Consider the following 26,427-nt stretch of genomic DNA (forward strand, 5'->3'; position numbering starts at 1 on the left):
TAGTGCTGATGCACGCAAGGAGTGCCATGCCACGCAGGGGTGTCCCCTGCGTAGGGGAGCCCCACGTGCAAGGAGTGCGCCCTGTAAGGAGAGTCGCCCAGTGTGAAAGAAAGTGCACCCTGCCCAGGAATGGTGCTGCACACCCGAAGAGCTGACACAACAAGATGATGCAACAAAAAGAAACACAGATTCCCGTGCTGCTGACAACAACAGAAGCAGACAAAGAAGACACAGCAAATAGACACAGAGAACAGACAACCGGGGTGGGGCGGGGGGAAGGGGAGAGAAATAAAATAAATAAATAAATCTTAAAAAAAAAAAAGCACAATGAAAATGTTTGAAATCCATAAACACAAAATTGAAAAAAGGACTTCAGGTTGTAAGATTGAGCACTTTTAGTGTTTTCTTTTTGCATGTGTAGATTGTAGAAGAGTTTTTTTGCAGTGATAATGTAGTATTTTTGTGATGAGAAAAATATTTACTATTTTTAAAAGTTATGGCAACCCAGAAAGTACCTGATTGAAAAAATAACTATAAGGTATTCCTTTTAATTTTGTAGTTGTTTTACCTTATTATTTAACTTTATTATATATAAAAAGAAATATGAAAAGTTAAACTTTTTTCATTGTTATATGATTTTTATTACCTCTTAGAATAGATTCAATTTTTAGTTGAAATCATTTTATCATAAATTATATCAATAGTAATAATTCTTAAAAATAATGCAAGTTACTAAAATGTGATTTATTATGAAAAGTTCTGTTTATATTGAAGTTTATAGGAGTACAACCCAACCTTTTCATGAAACAAGGAGTATTGCCATTCTGAGATAGATAGTACAATTGAAACAAATCTTTGCTCCTTCCACTTGAAGTCAGTGTCTTTCAAAACATTTCTATCTCTAGGTATTTACAAATTATTTGGAGACAGTAGTCTTTTCCAACAATGAATTGGTTAACTTTAACTTTAAAAAAAAAATTTTATTAAAAAAAGGTGGAAATATATGTATAAGCAATTTATGGTAAAGAAAAACGTATCTTTATCCCTATTTTCTTGTTTTTACCACTAGGCGTTTTTATTGCCAATTTGTGAAGCAGCAGCTATGAGAAGAGTGGTAAAAGTATATCAAGAATGGATCCAGCAAGAGGAAAAGCCTTTGTTCATGCAAGAGCCTGAAGAAATTGTGGTCTCTTCTTCGGATTTACCATGCATTGAAAATGTTACAGACCATGATATTTCAGTGGAAGAAGGAGAAAAAAGAGAAGAGGTAAAATTTTAAAATTTATGTATTTTAGTGTAAGTTTAATAGATTAGATTTTCACAAAAGTGTAATAATATGTTAAATACATATATTAATAAATAGGGATGTAAAGATAACTTCAGTATATTTTGCAGTTTTGGTTACTTCAGTTTCCTACTGCAAAGCTCTTTGATGTCACAGTTTTAAAAATAATATTATTTGTATACTGATTCTTTAAGATGTTTGTTGAGATCTAATTAGATGCTATTATGAAAGTGTAATATTTAAAATAATGTGGTACCATACGAGAACAGGTGTTGTAGTACATAGTTCTTAGGGTGAATATCTAACTACAGTTCTCCCCTGCCTGAAAATCATGCCTGTTTTAGTCTAGAAGACCTAGCAGAAGCAGTATATTCTGAATTCTTTGTTGGGATTTTTTTACACTATTACTGGTTATAAAATGTGAAACTTCTTGACTTGGTTAAACAAGTTGGTCTGCAATAAGAAAGACTGGAGTTCACTCACAAAGTGGGAAAGATGAGAAAAGAGAGAGTGGAGGTGACATTTGAGTTCCTAGTTCCATTTGCCTAAAGGAATTCTGGTCTTTTCGTTGTTCAACCCTTGTCACAGGTCAGGTTCTCCAACATGCAGATGCTGAGACAGAGTTAGGAGCACAAAAGTGTTTGTTAAAAGTAACTTATTTATTATTTCAGATTTGGCCTGTCACCTAAAAGTTGGAGTCTGATATTGACATATAACTTACTAAATCAGATAGTACTAATTTGGTAATTTTTTTTACCTTGGTGATTAGTTTAGCCTTACCAGTTGAATTTAACCATGGATTAATATATGAATGAATAGGCCACATTCTACAGAGATTTAGTGAGTCGACATTTGTATACACACATATAGAGCAATCTAATATTGCTAATATAACTAAGAAATATAATTAAAATAAATAAAATTAGTCATGTAAATTTTGAAATAATTTTCACTCTTCTATTTATCCAGCACCAATGAAAAAGATTGGATTTTTATATTGAGCTAGAAAATAAAAACCTAAATATGTGTTTGTCTTAAGTATTTGTTTTCCCCAAATATTTTAGTTATACAAAACCTGTGTATACTTACCTCCTGTGCAACATTTTCTAATCTTAAATGAAATTGGTAGAGAATATCATCTGTGTACATATATAGCTTTAAAATAAAGTGTCTTAACAGTAATATAAAAGAGAAATAAAAAGAACAAAATTTATACCAAAACTACATGTATTTTTGATAAATATTCTAGCATAACAATACAAGAAGTCCCACTCATCCCCCAATCCCCAAAAATGAAAAACAAGGAAAAAAGATTGGAAAGAAGGAAGGGATGGAGGGAGGGATGAAGAAAGGAAGAGGAGAAGGAAAGGAAGAAAAGAATCACTGAATACAGTGTCTACAAATGCAGGGTGATAAGGATGTGTTGTGCTGGTTGCTCAGATACTATAATCAATAAGTTACCATTAGAGGTGTGGTTTTTCAAAATGGCAACAATTCTTGTTAATGTTGTAAACCAAAAATAAAGATATAACCTTTCATTGATATACATTTCTCACAAACTCAACATATATTAAAATCATTAAAAAATGGTGTTTACATTTAAAATGGAGTTAGAGTATAGATCAGATCATTCTAAATGTTTTGTTAATTCACGTAGTATCTGAGAGACATTTGAAAGACAATGCAGGACAGTTTATTGTGTGTATGTGCAGGACTGTCATGCACCTTGCAGGATGTTTAACATTCCCTGGTCCATCCCATTAAATCCCAATAGTGTGCCTCAATTCTTGTGACAACAGAACATCCCCACAAATTTCAAAATACCATCTAAATAAACATGGTAGCATCCTGAGAGAGTGTTGGAGACACAAACATGAAAAGGCATAATTTCTATCTTCACGTAACTTACGGTGTAGCAAGAAAATATACGTGCAATAGTATTATAAAACAATTTTATAGCTATGATGCTAGAGCTTGAAAGAGAGAATATTTAACATCTTTAGGAAATCAGAGAAGCTTTCATACAGAAAGTAATGTAATATGAAGAGTAGATAGATAAATCAGAAGAAACATGCAATGAGAATTGCATCTATAAAAGTGTGAGAAACCTTGAAATATTTTATTTGCTTGTAGCATAGAGCAGTTGGGAGAGAGTAGTAGGCAACATGAGATAGTCAAGGACTTGACTCTGTTCATTACCTTGTATGCCATATTAATGTACTTTGATTACATTCTAGACACTAGAAAGCCCTTGAAGAATTAAGAATAAGAACAGCATGAATAGTTACATATTTCAGGAGGATCATACAAGGCGCAGTGTGGATGATAGACTATAAGCCAGTTTGGAGGTGAGGAAACCAGTTAGGCAGTATTAACAGTGATTAGAAAGAAGGTGATAAGTACCTGATACAGGATAGTGACAGTTGCAATGGAAATATAATGGAGAGGACAGATATATAACTCCTTTATGGTAAAATCAATATATCTTAGTGGTTAATTGATTGAGAAAGAATGGAAAGGTATTCCAAATTTATTACATTGCAGTTGGTATAGTTGCCATCCACACTAGGAAATGAATACACAAATGAAAGTGTGAGTTTGGTGATGGTGGTCAAGATGACTAAAAGGGTTAATAGGAATGGGAATGATGTGGTTAATAAACTTACTTTATATATCTTGAGTTTGAGGTGCTTCTGAGTCATTCAGGAAAAACTATTTAGAAGACACCTTACCATATGAGAATGGAGCTCAAAGAGAAAGGTATAGCCTAGACCATGGTATATTGTATTGACTACTCAGAAAGAACTGAGTAAAATTTTACAGTTTTAATTTGCTAAAAGCTGCAGAGAGCAGTGTACCAGAAATGTGTTGACTTTTATAATGTGAATTTATTAGGTTAAAAACTTACAGTTCTGAGGCTGTGAAAATGTCCAAATCAAGGCATCACTAGAGATGCTGTCTCACCAAAGGTGGGTTGGTGGTCCTGAATTCCTATATGGCAAGGGACCTAGAAGCATTTGCTTCTCTTTGAATCTCATTGCTTTAGCCTCTGGCTGCTCTGTCTGTGGCTTCCTTTCTTCGGATTCCTCTTTGAGTTCCTGGGTTCTTTCTCTCTGTCTCTGCAGCTTTTTTCTGTGTGTCTCTGCTTTCAGTTTTCCATTGATTAAGAACTCCAGGAAGAGGACCAAGACCCACCCTGGGTCATGTCTCACTGAAGTAATCCAATCAGAGGCTCCCACAACTGAATTCAATCCAATCAAAGGGTCCCACATCCACAGAAATGGAGGATTAGCTTCGAGAACATGGTCTTTTCTAGGATCCGGAAAAAGCTTCAAACTATCACACTGAGTACAATTTGAATTTATATGCCTTTTCACTTGAGGGAGCTCCTTAGTCTGCAAAATGTGTAGTCCTAGTGGTTTGAAGTTTCATAGGGCTCAATTTAGTACTGTTAGAAAAGCTGCAAAGTGAAGGAGATATCTATGAAATGAGGGATCCATAGGAAGGTGAACCCAAAATCTGCATCTGCCCTTACTCCTGGTTGAATCTTGAATTGCACATGAACAGCAGAGACTCCAAAATTCCTTTTGAAAGCCAACAGCTGGAGGGAAGAAAGACCTGAATAATTTCAGGTCAGTGTCTGCCCACAACAGGAGAGACAGTTTAGAGTGGAGTCAAACCAACATAACTGCCTCCTAAAACAAAAATGAAGACTCTTCAGAGCCCGATAATAGAATCCAGAGATGCTGTAACAAATATATCATCCACAATGTTCGATGTATGGTCCAATCAGTATATATTAGATATATAGATCTTCATATGGACAAGTGAATATGTGGGTGAATGCATGGAAAAGTTGACCCATAGTTAACCTTAATATACCCAGTGTTTTAGTTTGCTAAAGGCTGCCAAGGCAATATGCCAGAAATGGGTTAACTTTTATAATGGAGATATATTAACTTACAAGCTTACAGTATTGAGGCTGTGAAAGCCACATCAAGGCTTCATCAGGCAATGCTTTTCTCCCCAAAGAAAGGCTGCAAGTGATCCTGTCACTTGGCAGAGTACAATTGTGGTGTCTGCTGTCTCTCTTCTCTTCCAGGTTTCACTGCTTTCAGCCTCTGGCTTTCTCTGGCCTTCTCTCTGCACCTGTAGCTTTCTCTCTGTTCCTGTGGCTTTTTCTCTCCGAGGTCCCATTAATTTCAGCTTCTTGCTTTTGCTCTTGGGGCTTTCTCTCTCAGCTTCTTTGAGTTTGACAGCAAAAGTACCTACTTTATATGGTTGTAAGGAGTGTTAGGATGAAATAAGAGACTTTGTGTATCTTATTTAATCTTTATTTAGCACAGTTTTTTGCTCATAGTTACAGCTTATTTCAAAAAAAGGTAAATTTAAATGTTATTCTGTCTTAGAGTAATGGTAGTTTTCCTGCTCTTTTAAGTAGAATAAATGTAAACATTTTCTGTTATTTTGTTTAACTTAATTGGATTCTGGCATTTAATTTAGAACTGAATTCATCTCTTACAAAGCTGTGAATAGTGTAATCCCATTCTTGAGTGTGTGAGTGTACAGAGGAGAGATTTATACATTAGATTCATTTTTAAATGTCTGCATTATCTGAAATGATATATCTCTGGTTGGTCATAATGGATGATTTTTTACTTTATATTTTTGTTGATAAGATTTTTTTACAGTGAGCATATATTGTTTTTGTAATCAGATAAAACATTTTCTGTTTTGATAGAATGAAACCTTTTCAGCAGTGGGACCTATAATTTCCAGTTTTTGCCTCTTTGATTTACTGACTTGTTGAAGAATTAAATGAAATATTAAAAACTTGATTTTTTTTTTTTTTTCAGGAAAATGGGACCAATACAGCTGATCATGTTAGAAATTCTAGTTGGACAAAAAATGGCTCCTACCAAAATGTTATTCATAATGTCTCTGAAGAAGCCACAGAACAAAACATACGAGCTGGTGCACAGGCAGTTTTGCAAGTGAGCACTTTATTGCTATTTTTTAAAAAATTAAATAAAATGATCACTAAATATTTCAGGTATATAGTTCAGCTTTTCAGTATGGAGTCTAATATTAAAAATGTAATAAATTCATCACCTACCTTTCTCAGTTATTGTTACTCCATATTTTTTTTTACTTAACTTTTGCTTCATAATATATATATTGATAAACAATACATATTATTGTTGTAGACAGCATTGCATGCTTTGATTATTTCACATTTTATTTTATATGATTTCTCAGTTGATGATCTTTTAAATTGTTTCCAATTTCTTATAATTCTAGAAAGTGCTACAGTGAACAATCTTACATGTGTATCTTTTTTTTTTTAGAGGTAGCAGGGATTGAACCTAGGACCTTGTACAAGTGAGGCAGGCTCTCAACCACCAAGCTACACCTGCTCTACTTACATGTATATTTTTGTGCACATGTGAGAGAATTTCCCTAGGATATATACCTAGAACTGTAATTGTTGGGTTGTAGGGTTTTTCTTTATTATTATTGTCAAATTGTTCTCCAGTGTTGTTATAATAATTTTCATTTCTCCAGCAGTATTTATGAGTTCTCATTTCCTTATAACCTCCCCATTACTTGAACTATCAGACACAAGTAATCAGATAATTTTTTGCTATATATATGAAATAGTATCTCCTTTTTTAAAATTTGAGTTGCCATTTTAATTTGCATTTCCCTCATCATCACTGAAATTGAGCACCTTTCTCTATGAATTATCTATTTATATGTTTTATCTGTTATTTTGTTGGATTGCTTATCTGTTTCTTAATAATTTATACAAGTTTATTGTAGTCATTTTTTCAACAAACAGTTCTAGCCACGGCCACAAATGGCATTGTTAAATCAAATTGCCATTTATCAATCTTAATCCTACTTTACTAGTCAAGAGCACTTGACAAAGTGTAGATCACTTTCTCCTCATTCAAACTCTTCTTCACTTCGCTTCTAGAATAGCACACCCACCTGTTTTTCTCCTACCTTACTGGCACTTCTCAATCATCTTTACTGATATTTCCGTATCTCCCAGACCTTTTTATGTTGAAGTGTCCAGGAGTCAGTTCTTGGATTTATTTTCCACCTATGTTTATGCTCATGTTGATCTAATCCATTCTCATAGTTTTAAATATCATCTTTATACTCTCCTATCTGGGACCTCTCATCTGAACTCTGAGTGCTAAACTCAAATATTGAAATACTAGTTTGCTATATTCACTTGGATATCTAATAGATATCTTTGGCATGACATATTTTATTTGCTTGACAAATTTGACATGTCTAAAATTTGGCTCCTTATCTTCCCAACAAACCTACTCTTCCTGCAGTAATCATTGTTTTGTTTAAAGGCAGCTTTGTTTTCCAGTTGATTAAGCCATCCTGTTCCTATCTTTTATATTTTACCTCAGATTTGACAATAAGTCCTGTTGGCTTTACTTTCAGAATGTATACAGAATCTAACTACTACTCAGTATCCAGTTACTTCTTGTGTCCAAGCCTTCTTTTTAGTTTACTAAAGCTACTGAAAGCAATATACTAGAAATGGGTTGACTTTTGACAGTGGGGGAATGTATTACCTTACAAGCTTACAGTTTTAAGGCTGAGAAAAATGTCCAAATCAAGGCATCATCAGGCAATACTTTCTTCCTGAATACTGGCTGCCTGCGATCCTGGACTCCTCTGTTGCACGGCAAGGCACAGGGCGGGACTGCTGTCTCTTCCTTCTCTTCCAGGTTTCAGTGCTTTCAGCTCCTTCTATGGTTTTCACTTTCTTTGTCTGAATTTTATTCTTTTATGAAGGATGCCTATAAGAGGCTTAAGACTCACGACTCACCTGGGCCATGCCTTAACTGAAATAACCTAATCAAAACATCCTACTTAAAATAGGTTTATACCCACAGGAATGGGTTAACTTTAAGAACATACTTTTCTGGAGTCCTTACAGCTTGAGACCATCACACTCCACCCTTTGGATCCCCAAAAGACATGCTCTTTCCATAATTAAAATACATTCACTCCATTACAGTATCTCAAAAGCCTTAAATCATTTCAGTAAAACTAGTACAAAGTTTCTTCAAAATCAGTTACAAGTTTGTTCTGTCCTGGGGCACAAATCCCTCGGGTTGTGGATCTGTAGACTTAGAGAACACGTTATCTGCTTCCAATATACAATGGACGGACAGTTGTAGGATATAGCTTCCCGTTCCCGTTGGGAGAAATTAGAAGGAAACAGAGTTATGTGTTCCAAACAATTCCAAAACCCTGCCAGTCATACTCCATTAGATTTCAAGGTCTGAGAGTCACGTATAGAATGATGCTTTGTCCTTAGGACCTGATGGAGAAGCATTCACACCTTTTCCAAGTTGTATAGTTACCCTGCTCTCCCCAAACACTGGGGTGAAGTCTCCAATATCTTCAGACATGGGGATGACAGCCACGCTCTCAGCTTCACCTTGTCAAGCATCGGGGTGATGGCCAGACTCTAGGCTCCACCTTCCTCAAGCTCTGGGTGGTGGCAGGACTGTAGGCACCACATTTGTAGGCTCTACACTTATCAAACGTGCAGTGGTAGAACTGTAGGCCATACTTCTTAAGCATTGGGGTGGTGACCAGATTCTAGGCTTTACACTTGCTAACATTTTGGTGGTGTCTAGCCTTGCCACAGTCTCCCAAGCATCGAAAAACCTGGTGTGGTAACACTCTTCCTGAACAATGGGGCAGAATTCCTGGCCTCTCCAAATGCCAGGGCATATTTACCCTTTCTACACATATGAGTCAACTCATTTTCTTGGCCTGAGATGATGTCTTCAGTCCAGACGTCACCTATGTTTTTGCCTTTGAAGTTATTTTTCTTCAGTCTGTCCCCAGGCTGGCAGTGGTTTTGTTAATACAGACCTTGCAAGAAAAGTTGTCAGTTTTGCATGTAGTACACAGGGGTTCAAATCATTAAACAGTAGGGCTTTTCTTAGATCCTCCCTGAATTACTGCATCCCCAATCCTGACTTGCACTGAAATGACTGACTGGTTATATTTACAGTTAAATCCTCACGTGGAGCCTTGTTCTCTGGGGACTCACTTTTCAGAAGCTCAGACTTTTCCAAACCATCAGTTTCTGGTGTCTTTGTACCCAGGAGTTCAGTTCTTAGCTTATCCTTTTCCTCTCACATTTTACTATAAGCTGCAAAAAGCCGCCAGGCCACACTTTCAACATTTATTTTGGAAATCTCAGCTAAATATCCATATTTATCACTTTTTTTAAATGACATATTCCTTTATTGTGTAGAAAGATGCAGAATGTATATACATAGATCTATTTTATTATTAGAGTTGAACATTATATTTTATTAGCATATAGTGTCCTATTATATCAGTGATTTGTGTTTTTTAAATGCAAAAGTATTCAAAGGATGTTCTGGCTTGAGTACATCTGGAAAGGAGTTTCTGGGGCACAGCTGACTCATATCCTATTCTACCTCTCCATTCCCATCAACCTTAAAAACAAGCAAACAAACAAACCCACTTGTGTATTTATCACTTTCAAATTCTGCCTTCCATCTGACATCAGGACTCATTTTGCCAAGTTCTCTGCCATTTTAAAGCAAGGCTCACCTTTCTTGCAGTTTGCAGTGACGCATTCATCATTTCTATCTAACACCTCTTCAAAAGTACCTTTAACATCCATATTTCTACCAACAATCTCTTCAAAGCAATCTAGAGCTTTTCCATCAAGTATTTCACACCTCTTCCAGAATCTTCCCCTTAGCCATTTATAAAGCTATTCCCACATTTTTTGGTATTTGCAATAGCAGCACCCCACTTTCCTGGTACCAAAATCTATTTTGGTTTGCCTTCAAGTAATATACCAGATATGGGTTGACTTTTAACAATGCAAATGTATTAGCTTATATGCTTACAGTTTTGAGGCTGAGAAAAATGTCCAATTCAGGGCATCATCAGGTGATACTTTCTTCCTGAAGATTGGCTGCCAGTGATCCTGGATTCCTCTGTCACATAGCAAGGCACATGATGGGGTCTGCTGGTCTCTCCCTTCTCTTCTAGATGTCAGCGCTTTCAGCTTCTTGATCTGTGGCTTTTCTTTCCTTGTCTGAATTTTATTCTCTTATAAATAATGCCAGTAAGAGGATTAAGACCCACCTTGGGCCATGCCTTAACTGACGTAACCTAATCAAAAGGTCCTACTTACAATAGGTTTACACCCATAGGAATGGATTAACTGGAAAAACATACTTTTCTGGGGTCTGTACAGCTTTAAACCATCACACCTCTCTAATCTTTCATGCAGATTACTGCATTGATCGCCTTGCTTCTGCTCTTGCCCACCTATCACCATGGTCTCTTCTTAACATAGTAGCCAGAGAGATCCTGTAAAATGTTAGTCAGACATGTCATGTCCCTTCTCAGAACCTTCCAATAGCTCTCCATTCTCACAGAGCATAAAAGGAGAAGTCTTAAAGACTCAAGGGCCTAATAGGCTTTACATCACTGCTCCTCAAGAGTATGATCCATGGACCAGTACTGGCCTACAAGATACATGCAAAAATTGGGAGTGAGAGTTTAGAAATTAAGTCATTTATTACTCTTGATTCTAATGAAAAATGTGGGTTTATATTTTGTATGTCTTTTTCTTTTTTTAAAATTTATTGAAATATATCATTCATACATAAACATACATAAACAATAAATGTATAATAGTTGTGAACTTACAATATAACATCAAACATATATAACATCTCACCCTACCACCAATAACTTGCATTGTTTTTAAACCTTTTTTAACTAATGATTAAAGAGTATTGTCAAAACATTACTACTAAACAAAGTATTTTCCCCCTAACCAATCCGATTATTAGTATCTTTATATCATTTATTTACGAACATACATCAACAATTAAGTATATAGTAAAAGTTGTGAACTTACAAAGCAAACATGCATAACATCATACAGGGGTCCCATATATCAACCCTCCACTAGCACCTTGCATTGTCATGAGACATTTGTTACAAACTATGAAAGAACACTGTCAAAATCTTACTATTAATCATATCCTTATCTTATGTTTGGTGTGTTTTCCCCCCAAACCACCCTATTATTATTTTAAATATATATTTTTTTATGACAGTAGTTGTAAACTTATAAATCATGCACATGTGCAGAATTCCCAAACAACATCCCTCCATTAACACACCGCAATGTAGTGTGTCATTTCCTACAGATAAAATAATATTATTTCATTATTGCCATGTCCATAGTGTACATTTGGCTCACATTTTCCATAGTCCTCCAGTATGAACACAGTACATCTTTTGCATAGATGCAAGAATATGTTATTACTACTAACCTCAGTCCATAGGTCACTCCAGCTGTATTTTTCCCATGCTTCTCCACATTCCCAACACCCTGCAGTAGTGATATAAATTTGTTCTAGTTAACAAAGGACACTCTTTCATCTGTACCATCAACTACAATTCTCACCCACCTCTTGGTTTACTGTGCTATCCAGTTCCTAGATTATTCTCAAGCATTCTGTCAGTTGGTATTTACATAACCAGACTACCATTTTCAGTCACATCCCCATTTATAAACTAGCTGTTACTCACTGTGTGTTACCATCCACTCTATACATTTCCACGATTTTACAGTAAAGCTATTAAAACTTCTACATACATTAAATATAGTAGCACACTCAGTCCTTCTCTTATCTCCTTTAAGAATCCACCACCTACCGCCAGGTCTTAAAGATATTTTCCAATAATTTCTTCTAGAAGTTTTATGGTTCTTGCTTTCATTTATAGTTTTTTGATCCATTCTGACTTAATTTTTAGATAAGGTGTGAGATAGGGGTCCTCTTTCCTTCTTTTAGCTATGGATGTCCAATTCTTTCAGCACCATTTGGTGAATGGACTGTTCTACCCAAGCAGTGTGAGTTTGACAGGCTAGTCAAAAATCACTTGACCATACCTGTGAGGATCTGTTTCTGAACCATAAATTTGGTTCCATTGGTCTATTGTGTCTGTCTTTAGGCCAGTACCATGCTGTTTTTACCACTATAGCTAGGTAATAGAATTTAAAGACTGGAAATGAGGGCTTGCTTTTCCTTTTTATGATGTTTCTGGCTATTCAGGACTCCTTACTTTTCCAAATAAATTTGTTGATCATGTTTTCAATTATTTCTTTAATGCTGGTAGAATTTTTATCGGGATTGCATTAAATCTGTATATTAATTTGAGTAGAATTGACATCTTAATGATATTTAGTCTTCCAATCCATGAGCATGGAATGTTCTTCCAGTTATTTAGGACTTCCTTTTTTTTTTTTTGGTCACATCATTTTGCTGTGTTAGCTCTCCGTGTGTGTGGTGCCATTCCTAGGCGGGCTGTGCTTTTTTCACACAGGGTGGCTTTCCTTGTGGGGTGCACTCCTTGCATGTGGGGTTCCCCTACATGGGGGGCGCACCTGCATGGCATGGCACTCCTTGCATATGGCAGCACTGCGCATGGGCCATCTGACCACATGGACCAGGAGGCCCTGGGTTTGAACCCTGGACCTCCTTTGTGGTAGGCAGATGCTCTATCAGATGAACCACATTCACTTCCCTAGGGCTTTTTTGCTTTGTTTTAACATTGAGTTGCAGTTTTCTGAATACAAGTGCTTTACATCATTGGTTAAGTTTTTTCCTGACTATTTGAGTTTTATCTGTCATATTTTATTTTCACCACTCTTTTGACACTTTTAGTTACTTTTATTGATATCATCTTCATTTCTAGACTCTCTTCCAGGCCGCTCTCTCCTGTCTTTTCTTTTCAGGCTCTAACATACCGTTTAGTATTTCTTGAAAATCTGGTCCTTTGCTTAGAAATCCTCTCAGTTTCTGTTTATCTGTGAATATTCTAATTTTACCCTCGTCGCTGAAAGACAGCCTTGCTGGGTATAAGATTCTTGGCTGGAAGTTCTTCTCTTGTAGTATCTTAAATATATCAGACCATTGTCTTTTTGCTTCCATGATTTCTGGTGAGAATTCAGCACTTAATCTCACTGGATATTCCTTATATGTTATGCATTGCATTTCTCTTGCTGCTCTCAGAATTCTCTCTTTGTCTTTGGCCTTTGACATTCTGATGAGTATGTGCCTTGGAGTTGGTCTATTTGGATTTTTTCTGATGGGAGTAGGTTGTGCTTCTTGTACAGGGATATCTATGTCCTCAAATAGGGTTGGGAAATTTTCTACCATTATTTCTTTAAATATTCCTTCTGCCCCTTTTCCCTTCTCTTCTCCTTCTGGGACACCCATGACATGTATATTTGCACGCCTTTTGCTGTCATGTAGTTCCCTGAGACTCTGTTCAATTTTTTCCATTCTTCATCTGTTCTTTTATGTGTTCACTTTCAAAGACCATTTCTTCAAGCTCACCAATCCTTTCTTCTTCCTCCTCAAATCTGCTATTATATGATTCTAATGTTTTTTAAAATTTCATTGATTGCACTTTTCATTCCCATAAGATCTGCTATTTTTCTATGTTTTTTTAAAAATTTCTCTCCCCTTCCCCCCTCCCCGTTGTCTGCTCTCTGTGTCCATTTGCTGTGTTCTTCTGTATCTGCTTGTGTCAGCGGCACCAGGAATCTGTGTCTCATTTTGTTGCATCATCTTGCTGCGTCAGCTCTCCGTGTGTGTGGCAACATTCCTGGACAGGCTGCACTTTTTTTGCGCTGCGCAGCTCTCCTTATGGGGTGCACTCCTTGCACTTGGGGCTCCCCTACACCAGGGACACCCGTGCATGGCACGGCACTCCTTGCGCGTATCAGCACTGTGTGGGCCAGCTTATTACATGGGTCAGGAGGCCCTGGGTTTGAACCTTGGACCTTCCATGTGGTAGGCGGACGCCCTATCCGTTGGGCCAAATCCGCTTCCTCAGTGTCTTCTTATTAGTTAAATTAGTTGATTATTAGTTAAATTTCTCTCTTGGTAGATTCATATTTTCTGTTTCTTCTGGGGTCACTTTTGATCATTTGTTTTTGTGTAAAATAATCCATTTTGTTAATATTTCTATATTATTGGCATAAAGTCAGTCATTGAATTGTTATTTTAAAATCCTCTACTGGTCCTATCCTTATGTCTTCCTTATTTTTAATATGTTTATTTGTGCCCCTTTCTTGCTTTTTATTGGTCAGTTTTGCTCTACTTACAGGGTCAGCTATTTTCACTATTTTAAAAGTTTTCTTAGTATTCTTTTTCTGACTTTACAGTTGTACTTTACCTTGTAATTTCTCCATGGGATTCAAATCAGTGTTATGGGTATGAAAGATATAAATGTCCTATTTATAGTTGATGATAGACTTAATATTCTGTACCTCCAAGGCGTCCTTGAGAATTTCTGCATACAGCTGTGTCCTTATAATAATTTGAATCTCACAGCTCTTGTCCTCTATAACAAAATAGAATTATTACAATGAATTTAATTAAAGATGCATATTGATGGGTCTCATTAATGGTACTGTAATATTAATATGAAATGTGTTTACTCACAACCCTTGTACTCTATAACAAAATAGAATTATTATAATGAATTAAAAATGTATATTGACAGGTCTCATTAATAGTACTGTAATATTAATATGTAATGTGTTTACTCAGTATGATAGTATGATAGTTATCACCAAAACAGATGTAACAATAGTAGACATGAAAAAGAGGATAAAATTTTTTGTATGATTGTTCACAAAATTCTTCCTGATTTAGGAATTATCTTTTATCCTAAAATATGTGTATTTATTCATTGTTCTTTTCATTTTATATCAGCAATAAGGCATATTATATTATAGCTCACAATTTTGGAAAATGCTGTTTTTCTACTTTATTTTCCTTGAGTGTCTAGTATTAATCTTATATTTGCTAAATAAACATAAAAGTAAGGTTTAATGAGTTTAAATTTTGATACCCAGCTGGTGACCACTGATGATACACATAGGGTTAGAACTGATGCACCATCTTATGCTTCTAAGTTTGTTTGAGATCACCTAGTTGTCAGGATCCAAGTTTGTTTTTTTCTGAATAGAAATTTGCCACTGATATTCAGTAATTATGACCTAATATTTTTGTTTTTTTTTAACCATAGGTATTTATTATAAACTCATCAAACATATTTCTTCTTGAACCTGCGAATGAAATAAAAACTCTTCTGGATGAGCACACAGATATGTGTAAACGCATTCTTAACATTTATCGATTCATGGTTGTACAAGTATCAATGGACAAAAAGACTTGGTAAAAAATTTTTCATCCTTTATGTGTGTTTTTTTTAAATTGTGTATACAAGTAGAATAATTTTTACAGTAATAGTATCTGTGAACAAGGCTTGTTACAGTATTGCAGGAGCTCCTGTTATTGAATGATTAAATATAATATTTTATGTAATAATCAAAATGACAACAATGGTCCCCTTTATCACCAACATCTTTGATCAAACTTCCATAAGACCTCTTAGTCTGAATTTCTAAAGCAGGCATTTGATGGCCTTGCCCCCTATAAGTGAATGCATATGTGAGTGAGTAAGTGGATTAATTAGTAAATGTGTGAGTGCCAGTTTCCTCAACCTGATGTCAAGGCCATGTAAAGTCAGTCCCCGGCCTACTTTTCTAGCCTTCTGTCTCCAGCCTAAACTTCATCCTGCAGTATGGTATCCTGCTCCCAGCATTATCAGTTGCTCTTTCCTGATCACATTCTTACCATCTTTTCCTATTCTAGCCATAACTGTCCTTTAGACTCCATCTTCTTTCTACATATTCTTAACTAACTTTTTTCCCCCCTCAATTCCTTTCATTCATTATTTGTACCTCTTTTGTAGTTCTTTTCAAAATTGCCTTAATCCCTAAATTACTTGTATAAATGTCTTTTTATGCCACTGAATTAAGATGGGCCCTAGAAAGTGTATACTGATTATCAGTGTTATTTATGTTGCCTACATTTATTTCTTAGCATAGTATTTATGTATTATTTATATTTGTTGACATCCTCTAAATATTTGTTCAGTTGAATGGGGGAAAAAAGCCTCTTGAGGAGGGTAAAGAAAGAGCACTTCTACAATTTTTGTAAAAGTATTCCTTGTAAGTTCAAATAACAGAGAAACGTGAAAAAGAAAATAAAAGTTCCCCAAAAGCTCATTCTCTAGAGGTAATCATTGTTTGCCCCTTGGTAAATATCTGTGTTCTCTAGACCATACACATAGTTACATAGCCATATAGTATTGCGCCAGATATATGTACCATAATTTTCTTAACTAGTCCCAGTTAATGGACGGGTAGTTATTTCCTTTTGTTGTAGGAGGTTGATAGGACAATGAACATTGTATGTTTTTAAATTTCCTCCTTAGGGTCATTCTTTTAAAGTGGACTCCTTGGCCAAAGGGTATGCCTAATTTATGTTGTGGTACATATGGGAGAAAAAGACCTTATTTTGAAAATATCCTTTACTGAAAATATTTATAGAGATAAATGTATAAGTAGTTATTGTTATTAATATATTTGGAGCACTTCTCTATGCCAGGTATCTAGATTTCTAAGCACTTTACATGCACTTTCTTAATGAATCCTTGCAACAACCTGTAAGGTAGATAATACTGCTCTTTTCCATGGAATAATTCTGAGGCACAAAGAGATTACATAACTTGGCCTTGTTTACATAGCTAATGAAAGGTAAGTAGATATTTGAACTATGTTTTTTTTTTACTTCAGAGCCAAGTTATTAATAACCATTGTCTATACTGCTTTGGAAATTCTTTTGTTAGTCCTTATTTCTCTTATATGCTTTGAATCTGATATGGAGCCAGGTTAAAGTGAGAGACTTGCTGTGTAGAACACAATATGAGAATTTTGTCCTTATTTTTGTAAGTTCCCTTGAAAGTCAAAGCATTATAAGAGATTTATGTTGAATTCACAAGAATTGCTCTATGAATTAAAATCATTGTTGCATTTTAAACTGAAAAGTTCTCATATATGAGTAATAGGTTTGCCCATACATCAAGTTAAGATTTCTTTGGAAATCTCTACTTTATTGCATAGGCTGATAATTTCAAATGATTTTTCAATTCATATGACAAAGCTAGGAGTCCAAGGTCACAAATGCATGCATTTGTTGTTAATACTTTTAAATCTTTAAATTGACCAATATTTTTCTGTTTGATTCTACCTACACTTCCCAGAAAAAACCCTGACTTCTATTTCTGGGATCAGTTGCTACCTCTGTTACATTTCTCACACAGCCTAGCCCATGTGTTGTACTTAGAATGTGTCTGAGAAATAGCCAAAGGGAAGGGTGTGTTACAGACTTGGGATGCTAGTGTGAACATACACCCCAAAGGAAATTGCCTCATCTGCCTCTTTTTCATATGTGGTTGAATCAATTTCTGAATTAACAAGGCTTAATAAGGTAGCTTTAAGGTCTTTTAATAAGTTTTAAGGGGAAAGAGATACGGTGAGGATATTAGTGTAGTGCACAAAGACAAAAAAGGATTAAAAAATTGCTCAGGCTGAAAAGGATGAAAGGGTCAATAGAGTGATGGTACCTTATTGATTATCAGTCTCTCTGTAATCTATTAATCTTAAGATATCATGTAGTTTTAAAAATTGAGCCTGTTAAAATTCTAGATATGTGGTTATTCTCCTTGTAAAGTTAGACTTGATGGATGGTCCTTAAGATAGAACTATATTGTATAGGGAGCAGATGTAGCTCAAGTGGTTGAACTCCTGTTTCCCATGTACGAGATCCCAGGTTCTATCCCCTGTACCTTCTAAAAACAAAACAAAAAAACTAACTCTCATTGAGGAGCAGATGTAACTCAGTGGTTGAATGCCTTTTTCCCATGGAAAAAAGGAAGAGAACTGTATTATATAAATGAGTTGTCTTCAAACTGTTGCCTTAGGTCTGCTGTTTGATTTAGGTGTGGGGGAATAGGAGCAACCTCACATACTCACCCCCAGTTCCACAGATTTTATATAAAATTGTATTTGACAAAAGGATATTGTGGCTGAATAAATGATTATAAAATGGCTGGTATAGATTTATAAAATGGAATTTCTATTTTTAGTATTTAAAGAATTCTAAAAAATTGAAATTGTCTTTCAAAGATATTTAATATTGAATTATTCAAGGATAATACCATTTTTATAACAAATATTAATTTGAAAGTTAACCGTTTATCAAAAGCAAACATTTACAAGAAGGAAAAATTAATTAATTTTTTTTTCTTTAAGGGAACAGATGCTGCTTGTATTGCTCAGAGTCACGGAGTCTGTGCTGAAGATGTCATCACAAGCTTTTCTACAGTTCCAGGGGAAAAAAAATATGACCTTGGCAGGTCGACTTGCAGGACCACTTTTCCAGGCAATAAAAATAATTAAATAAATAGATAAGTAGATAGATATGTATTTCTAAAACATCATTTAGCCCTGAGTTTTTACTTGAAAAAAATGTTTTAAATCAGAAATCTTTTACAGAGCTAAATAAAAGGTTACTTATTCAAGCTATTTGCCATTTATGTATACTTATTCTAGTGTAAGTGGAAGAAATAGCAGGTCTGTGAAAAAAAGTGTTCTGTTAGGCTAATGATACTTTGCCTCTTGACATACTTGTATGTGTTGCAAAAAGCTGGCAGAGGGCTTCATGAATAAAGGACTGATTGTTTGCTTTATTGACCTGGCCCGCAGGTCAAACGAACCGGCACCTGAAAGGGAGTGGGAATTGGGGGACAAGAGGCGAGAGAAACGGAGACAAGACAGGATTCTGATCAAGTCTCCATTTATTGAGGGTAGAGCATCAGAATATATACTAAGGGGAGGGTATGTAGCAGGGGGTGATAGGCTGATGAAGCGGCTCTTCCATATAAGGCAATAAAATGCTGTTACACCACTTGCTATAGGTTGCGAGTCTTCAATGCTGGTCATGGCTTCAACATCTTGTTGCGCAGGCGTGACACTTTTTGCCCGGGAAATTGGGGAAAGGGGAAGAAGAAGGCGGAAGCACGGGGGTGGAGTAGGCGTAGTTATGAAAACCGCCATGTTGCTGGAGACCGCAAATGCACGTAGCTCCGGGCGGCTCCCCACACTTTATGAGTTTTCAAGTCTTTGGAATTGTTCAGGAAAAATGTCTTTGTCTATAGTAGTAAATGATCAAAATTCTTAACGTGCTGTTCCATGAGATTTTATTGAGTTATCTTATTTCTTCATCTACAGAAATTACATATTGTGTTTTCCAATCCAAGTACAGAGTTCTAATTTTAAATATATTATGGTTTCTTTGAAATATAGAAAGCAAAAAATATTTTACGGTAACACATTACGTACAACTACATGGATGATATGGTTCTAAATATCAAAGACAAAAACTTTCTCAAATCTAATTCTTGGCAGTAGGTATAGCCATTCAAATTAAGATGCCCCTCAGTATTAGCTAGTTTACTTAAAATTCTATGCTTCTTGTGAATAATCCTTTCAAACTAGCTACTATTATTATCTAAACTCTTCTTAACTTCTTTACCTCATTTGCCTTTTAAAAGCATTTCCTCATCGTTATATCTAAAACAGTTAATAGTCTTAAAGCTATAGGAAGACATTTTTTAGCTTGCTGTGTGGAATAGCTTTTTTTTGTAGTCTGAACATTTAAAGATAGAATGGAAGGTCATTAGTTAATATTGTGCCCTAAACTCTGCTCATTTTCATCTTTACATTTAATGTATAAATTTATGTGAATTCCTTAGTAAAATTTATAGAACTTAAGCTTTTGAAAAACCCTTTATCTTGTAACTTTTTTCTTCAGTGGGAGGATATATCTTTATTAGAAATTCATAATATTTCACTTGGGGGTATTGGTTTATCAGTAATTTCTGATCTTTTTTTGCTTAAGGTTTTGATTCTATGATTGGACTTATTATAGAATGTCTTTAATTTATCTGGTGTCTTTAAAATGAAATAGAATTTTAACCTTCAATTTACATATAATTTTTCAAAACCATATTTCATTAAGTTAAGTACATCTCTAGTATCTTATTTTTCTATATTAGTAAAAGAATTTTCAAGGTTATATAGCTAGTGATTTCTATCTTTAATTTTCGGAATGTAGGTTTGGTTTTTTAGTCCAATAACTATTAACTACTGAGCACTTTCAACACTTAATAATATGGGGACTTTTTTCTCTTTTTAAACAGTATTTTATTTTATTTTACTTTATTTTATTATGTAATACAGCATGAAAGATAGTTTTGACTTTCGGGAGATTTCTTTGCAGTTTTGATAACTTGTCTCAATTGCTAGAGTATTGGGTGTTGGCAGTTATTAAAATGAAAGTTATAGTAGGTAATAATGATTGCATAAATTCCTTTTACAAGTATTATCTACCAAGAAAAATTCCTCCATATTATGTGATTTAAAATTGTTTGTTTTTAGGTGATTTATTTTTATAATTGAATGTATGATTTTGAAGTCACACAGTAAACTTATTTAATTGTTATTTCTGATTGTCTTGACAGACTCTTATAGTTGCCTGGATCAAAGCAAATCTAAATGTGTACATCTCCCGAGAACTTTGGGATGACTTACTCTCGGTGCTTTCATCATTGACCTACTGGGAAGAGTTGGCCACTGAGTGGTCACTGACTATGGAGACACTAACTAAAGTTTTAGCTAGAAATTTATATAGCCTGGATCTTAGTGATTTACCATTGGATAAGCTGAGTGAACAAAAACAAAAAAAACATAAAGGGAAAGGTAAGAGCAGTTCACAGAAATGCTCAGTATAAACTTGCTTAAATAATTGGGTCAGGGAAAACCAAGCCAGGTTGATGGATGAGGGTAAAAGTCATGTTCTTTCTTAATTCTTTCCTTCTTTATTTACCCTAAAAGTTTTAAATTTCCAACAATAAACATGTAGGTGCCTTTTAACTTTTCTTAAACTTTAAAATTAAGTTATTTTTATGAGATTAAGTGTTCTATACATATCTAACTCAAATTAAATATATAATACAATCATAACTATCTTATTATTAATAATTAACCAAAATGGAAGCAGATGTGACTTAAGTGGTTGAGCACTGCTTCCCACATGGGAGGTCCTGGGTTTGGTCTAGGTGCCTCCTAAAAAACAGACAGACAACAAGCAAACAAACAAAATGAACTCAGGGGAACTGATGTGGCTCAGTAACTGAGCGCTGGCTTCCTGCATACGAAGTTTGGTGTTCAGTCCCTGGCCCTGGTACCTTAAAAAAAAGAAAGAAAAAAAAAGTTAACCAAAATGGAAATTTATAAAATGCTGCTCCTTTTTATCATAAGCAAGTTTTTGTTAGAAACAAGAAAGTAAATTCATGTTACTTTATTTCAAAAGTTTATAATAATTATTTGGAAAATTCTTTTGAAAGCATTTGCTTAGTTATAATGAAAAAGGAACATTCCCTGAAAGTGTACAGTATATCCATCTAATGTTAAATTGGAGCGGGGGTGTGGCATTGCAATTATATTAATATTTTGTAATCCTTGGTTTGTTAGTATTTTGCACTTTTAATAATTAATTGCTAGTTAGAGATACATCTAAGTCATATTTCATGTTTAACTTCCTGTCCAAGTAGTTGTGCCCGAACTACTTTATCCTGTACTGTTTATTTCCCAGTTGTCTATTATTGACAAGTAGAGATTCAGTAAGCTCTACCGCAGAATGGCTTTTGGTTAGCTTGTTTCCTGTCTTTTTTTGCTCATCTAAATGCTTTTTTATTCCTTTTTATTGCAAAGCAAGTGGGTGGCAAAGAATTTATAATAGTTTATTATTGTTGATGGTATAATTTTTAAAAATAGTGTTAGAATAAATGTGATCTTTATGTAAATTGAAGTTCAGAGAAGCCTTATCGTACACAGCATTTATCCTGTTACTTGATAATTCTTTATAAGTAAATGGAAGAATCTGAGGCACGATAACATGCATAATTTGAAGAGATTATTGATCAGGTGACTGTATACTAAGATTGAAAATAAACATTTCTAGGAGTTGGACATGAATTTCAGAAAGTATCAGTTGACAAGTCATTTTCTAGAGGATGGAGCCGTGATCAGCCTGGCCAAGCCCCAATGAGACAGAGAAGTGCAACAACCACTGGTTCCCCAGGAACTGAAAAGGCAAGGAGCATAGTACGACAAAAATCTGTTGGTATGTACTCTTTCAAATCATGAAACTTTTATAGACAGTGTGTTTATAGTCCTTAGTAACAATGTATATTAATATACAGGGTTTTTTTTTTCAGTTAATTTTGTTTTTAAATGAATACCTTCTATAGTGAAACCTCTCTTATTTTAATAGCACTCAAAGTCTAGTAACATCCTGTGCTATCCCTTTATGCTTGTAAGGTGTATCTTACATTATTGTTTTTATGTAGTTTATTTTACTATAGATATACCTAATTTTAAAATGTTATTTTAAAAGAAGAAGTAGAACTCTGATTCACTTTGCAAAATTGAAACATTAACTGGTATAGTTTCTACTAAGTGAATATATCTCCAAAATGGGATATTAGAGTAATTTTCAGAGTTACAATTGTATAGTTAGGTTGGTTCTACAAGTTTCCAATGAGGAATTCCTGTTTTCAGTTAGCTACATTGCTGAGGCTGTGATGGAATCTATAGCTAGATTCCTTGCTGTTTTTAACAGACATGTGAAAAATTTCTGTACTGGGAAATAGCAACAGAGAAGCAGTGATGGGAAGACTTTCTAGACACAGGAGCAATCATCATAATGTAAACCTAGCTACTATCTTATTCTTCTTTGTCTCAGAAGTTTATAGCTTTTTCTGAATTGTAGAGAATGCTACGAAGAAAAACAAGGTGTTTTGTCTTAGTTTCTTTTCCTAATTCTCTTTCATCATTAAAAAGATAGATAACTTTGGACAATTTATTGAACCTTTCTAAGTTTTAGGTACATCATCTGGGTAGTAGGTATGGTGATACCTCACATGCCTGTAACAAAATTGCCTGAGGTTATTTTAGTCTTTGCAATCTATGATTCTGTGGAATAATTTCCCAAGGGGATGTTTCTATATTTAATGGTAATCAGTGGAAAAAAAATTAATTTTAAAGAAATACAAAACTACTGTTCGAAGGTAGGGGTACTTAACTTTTTTTTATTCCACAGATCCCTTTGCCAGTCAGGTAAAAACCACAGACCCCTCCTCAGAATATAGTGGCAGATAGTTTTATGAACTCAACATCGGAGGTCAGAGAAAATAAAGATAGTAAGTTGATATTTTTCAATTCAAGCTCACAGACCCATTGATATCTTTCTACGGACTCCTGGTTAAGAACCCCTGCCTACGAATACGTCTTCTATAAAATTATATGTTCTAAATTGTTAAGAATTAGGTTTCAAAAGGAAGATTAATAAAATAGGAAGAGGATAGGGAAAGTTAAAGGTTCTAAAAGAATTAAAAATCATGTATAGTTTTAAATTCTTTAAGATGACCACAGTTTCGGAATTGTCCTTTGCCTATAAAATAAGCATAGAATTATATTGATTGTATATGTCAAGCTGGAAGAATGAAAACTGTTACAAATAAAAAGAATCTTGAAGAATTAAAATTAATATAATATTTAAGAATTTTGGTGTATAATTTTTTATGGAATCCTAAGGAAAAGTTGATTACACCTGAAATGATGCCTCTCTTTGTTTTTTTTAATGTCACAATTACAGAAAATATTTGCATAAAGTTTTATGTTGTTGTGTTGTTTTCTGCTTGTAGAAATAGTATATGCTTAGTATGGAAAGTGAAGTTTAAGGAAGCGTAAAGACCTGCTTAGTAGTCTAGTTAAGAAGTAATCATTGTGAACATGTAAGCATAATTCTTTCTGAAAACCATGGAATGAGTAAAATATTCATCTTAAATTCATATGCGTTCTTAATCTGTTTCTGGTACCATGTCTTTCTTGTTTGTTGAACAAGCCTATCAAATAAAAAGTTAAAACATTAAACATTTTATTAAGAAGGATACCCACATAAAGTTAGAAAAATACTAAAAGAGGCAACAGATTTAATTAGGATAGTCAGTGTGCTTTGGTTACATATATTTTCTTAAAATTTTAAAATTAATTTTTATATGTTATGTGAATATACATGGTTAAAAAATACATACTATGTAAGTATATATATATATACACACACACACACACATTGTAGTAGGTCTTTCCCTCACCATTTGCCCTCCTTGTCCCCCTCTCAGTTCACCAGTTCACTTCGCCTCCCCAGTTTCTTGGGCATCCTTCAAAGATATAGGCACATAATATAATGTATCCATAGTTTTGAACCATGGCTTTTATGCATTCGTATGAAAAATATGGTAAGTACTTACTATGCATTGAAGGTATAATTGTGAACAAAATAAAGTCCATTGGAACTGATCAAATCTATATCTATACATAAATATATAAACCAATAAACATGTCTGGAGGTAGTAAGTGCTGTGTGGAAAAGTAGAGGAAAAGTAAAGCAGGGTAAGGACTAGAAAGTGATAGGGATGGGAAAATGGATTATTTTAGATGGGAGGTCACTATCTAATTGTATACAAACAGAGACTTTCCTAAATAAGTGAGTGAGACAAATGAATAATCTTGGAGAAGAGTGTTTTAGAAAGAAGGAAAAGTATAAAAGCCCTGAACAGGAGTATGCTTGGGTGGGTGAAGAAGAGTAAGAAGGCCAATATGGCTTAAATGGAGTAAGGAAAGAGGAGAGTGCTAGGAGATGAAGTCAAGATGTAAATTATGTCTTAAAGAATATTACTTGCCAGAAAATGTTGAACTTCAAACTTCATGGATCATATTCCATTACATGGAAGAACATAATTTAAATTATGTCCTGAAGATGGACATTTAGTTTATATACAACTTTATACTATAAAATATTATAGAATATACTTATACATACTTTGATACTTTGCATATATATGCAAGTGTATCTGTGGGTTAAATATGTAGGATTTTAAATTAAGTTGCCCTCTAAAGATGCTTATATTTCCATTCACAATACAGAGCTCATGTATTGTCCACACACTAGCCATATATTAGCAAACATTTTGCTTCATGCTAGTCTGATTTGAAAGGCCATCTAATTATAATTGTAATGTTCTTTTTCTTTGATATAATTCAAGATCAGCATCTTTGGGCAAGTTTAAAAGTCATTTGATTATATTTGAGCATTAACAATGTGTTAATCCATAGTGATGCTCTAAAAAAGTAGGGGTATAAGGGGATAGGGGCTGGAGTTGAAGCTCTACTCTACTAAAAAATTTAAGCCAATAAATATAGAAGGCATGAAGGACGTAGAAAAATCTCCATTTTCTAGCCCCTAATATGATAATTGACTCAAAGAAGGATCAACAGTGGATGCTAAAACCATTAAGTAAAAGATTGTTTGGAAACAGTGTTCTTATGTTGCCAAGGAGCAACCCACATATTATTTCCATTTACAAAGAGTGAAATACACCTTTACAGTGGAGGGATCTAGAAGTTACTACCTAATCAAGCCTATACACCTAACTTTCAGTTTATAGTAAATATAGGAGATAGAGAAACCAGTTAACTGACTCTATGAGGAAATAAAACTAGAATGTATTACACTTTTTGAGACAACTGGCCTAGACTTTTCAAAATGATAGTATCATTTTTAAAATGTTGGGAATAGGGTCTATTTTAGTTTAAAGAGACAATAATGAATACAATGCATAAACCATGTTTGAATCCTGGTTTAAATCATTTTGAGGATAATTTGGCAATTTTAATATGGACTGGATATTTCATGATATTATGGAATTATTGTTAATTTTGTAGGTATGATAGTGTGTGATTACATAGGAAAATGTCCTTACCCATCGAAGCATGCTGAAGAGTCATGATGTCTTCCACTTTATTTCCAAATACTTCAGCAAACACACATATTCACACAAAAACTAAAATATGGTCAAATGTTAAGAGTTTTGAATCTATGTGGAGGTATACATGTGTGCATTATACTAATCTTTTAACTTCCGTGTGTTTGAAATTTTTCATAATAAAAAGTTGGGAAGAAAGAAGTTATAAAAAAGAG

At 34.5% G+C, this 26,427-nt stretch overlaps 1 protein-coding gene across 7 annotated transcripts in view; it reads left to right on the top strand.

Annotated features, from left to right (window-relative positions):
• The window catches only part of RALGAPA1 (Ral GTPase activating protein catalytic subunit alpha 1), a 298,344-nt gene that overhangs the window by 85,715 nt on the left and 186,202 nt on the right, over window positions 1-26,427 (top strand). For all 7 annotated transcript variants that reach the window (XM_071213978.1, XM_071213981.1, XM_058293545.2 and 4 more), the window contains exons 11-16: window positions 1,070-1,267; window positions 6,142-6,279; window positions 15,443-15,591; window positions 18,576-18,705; window positions 20,846-21,083; window positions 22,348-22,509. In XM_071213978.1, the coding sequence (XP_071070079.1) occupies window positions 1,070-1,267; window positions 6,142-6,279; window positions 15,443-15,591; window positions 18,576-18,705; window positions 20,846-21,083; window positions 22,348-22,509 (1,015 nt within the window). The remainder of the gene's footprint in view (window positions 1-1,069; window positions 1,268-6,141; window positions 6,280-15,442; window positions 15,592-18,575; window positions 18,706-20,845; window positions 21,084-22,347; window positions 22,510-26,427) is intronic.

This window comes from Dasypus novemcinctus, chromosome 3, assembly GCF_030445035.2.
Source record: "Dasypus novemcinctus isolate mDasNov1 chromosome 3, mDasNov1.1.hap2, whole genome shotgun sequence".
NCBI lineage: Eukaryota > Metazoa > Chordata > Mammalia > Cingulata > Dasypodidae > Dasypus > Dasypus novemcinctus.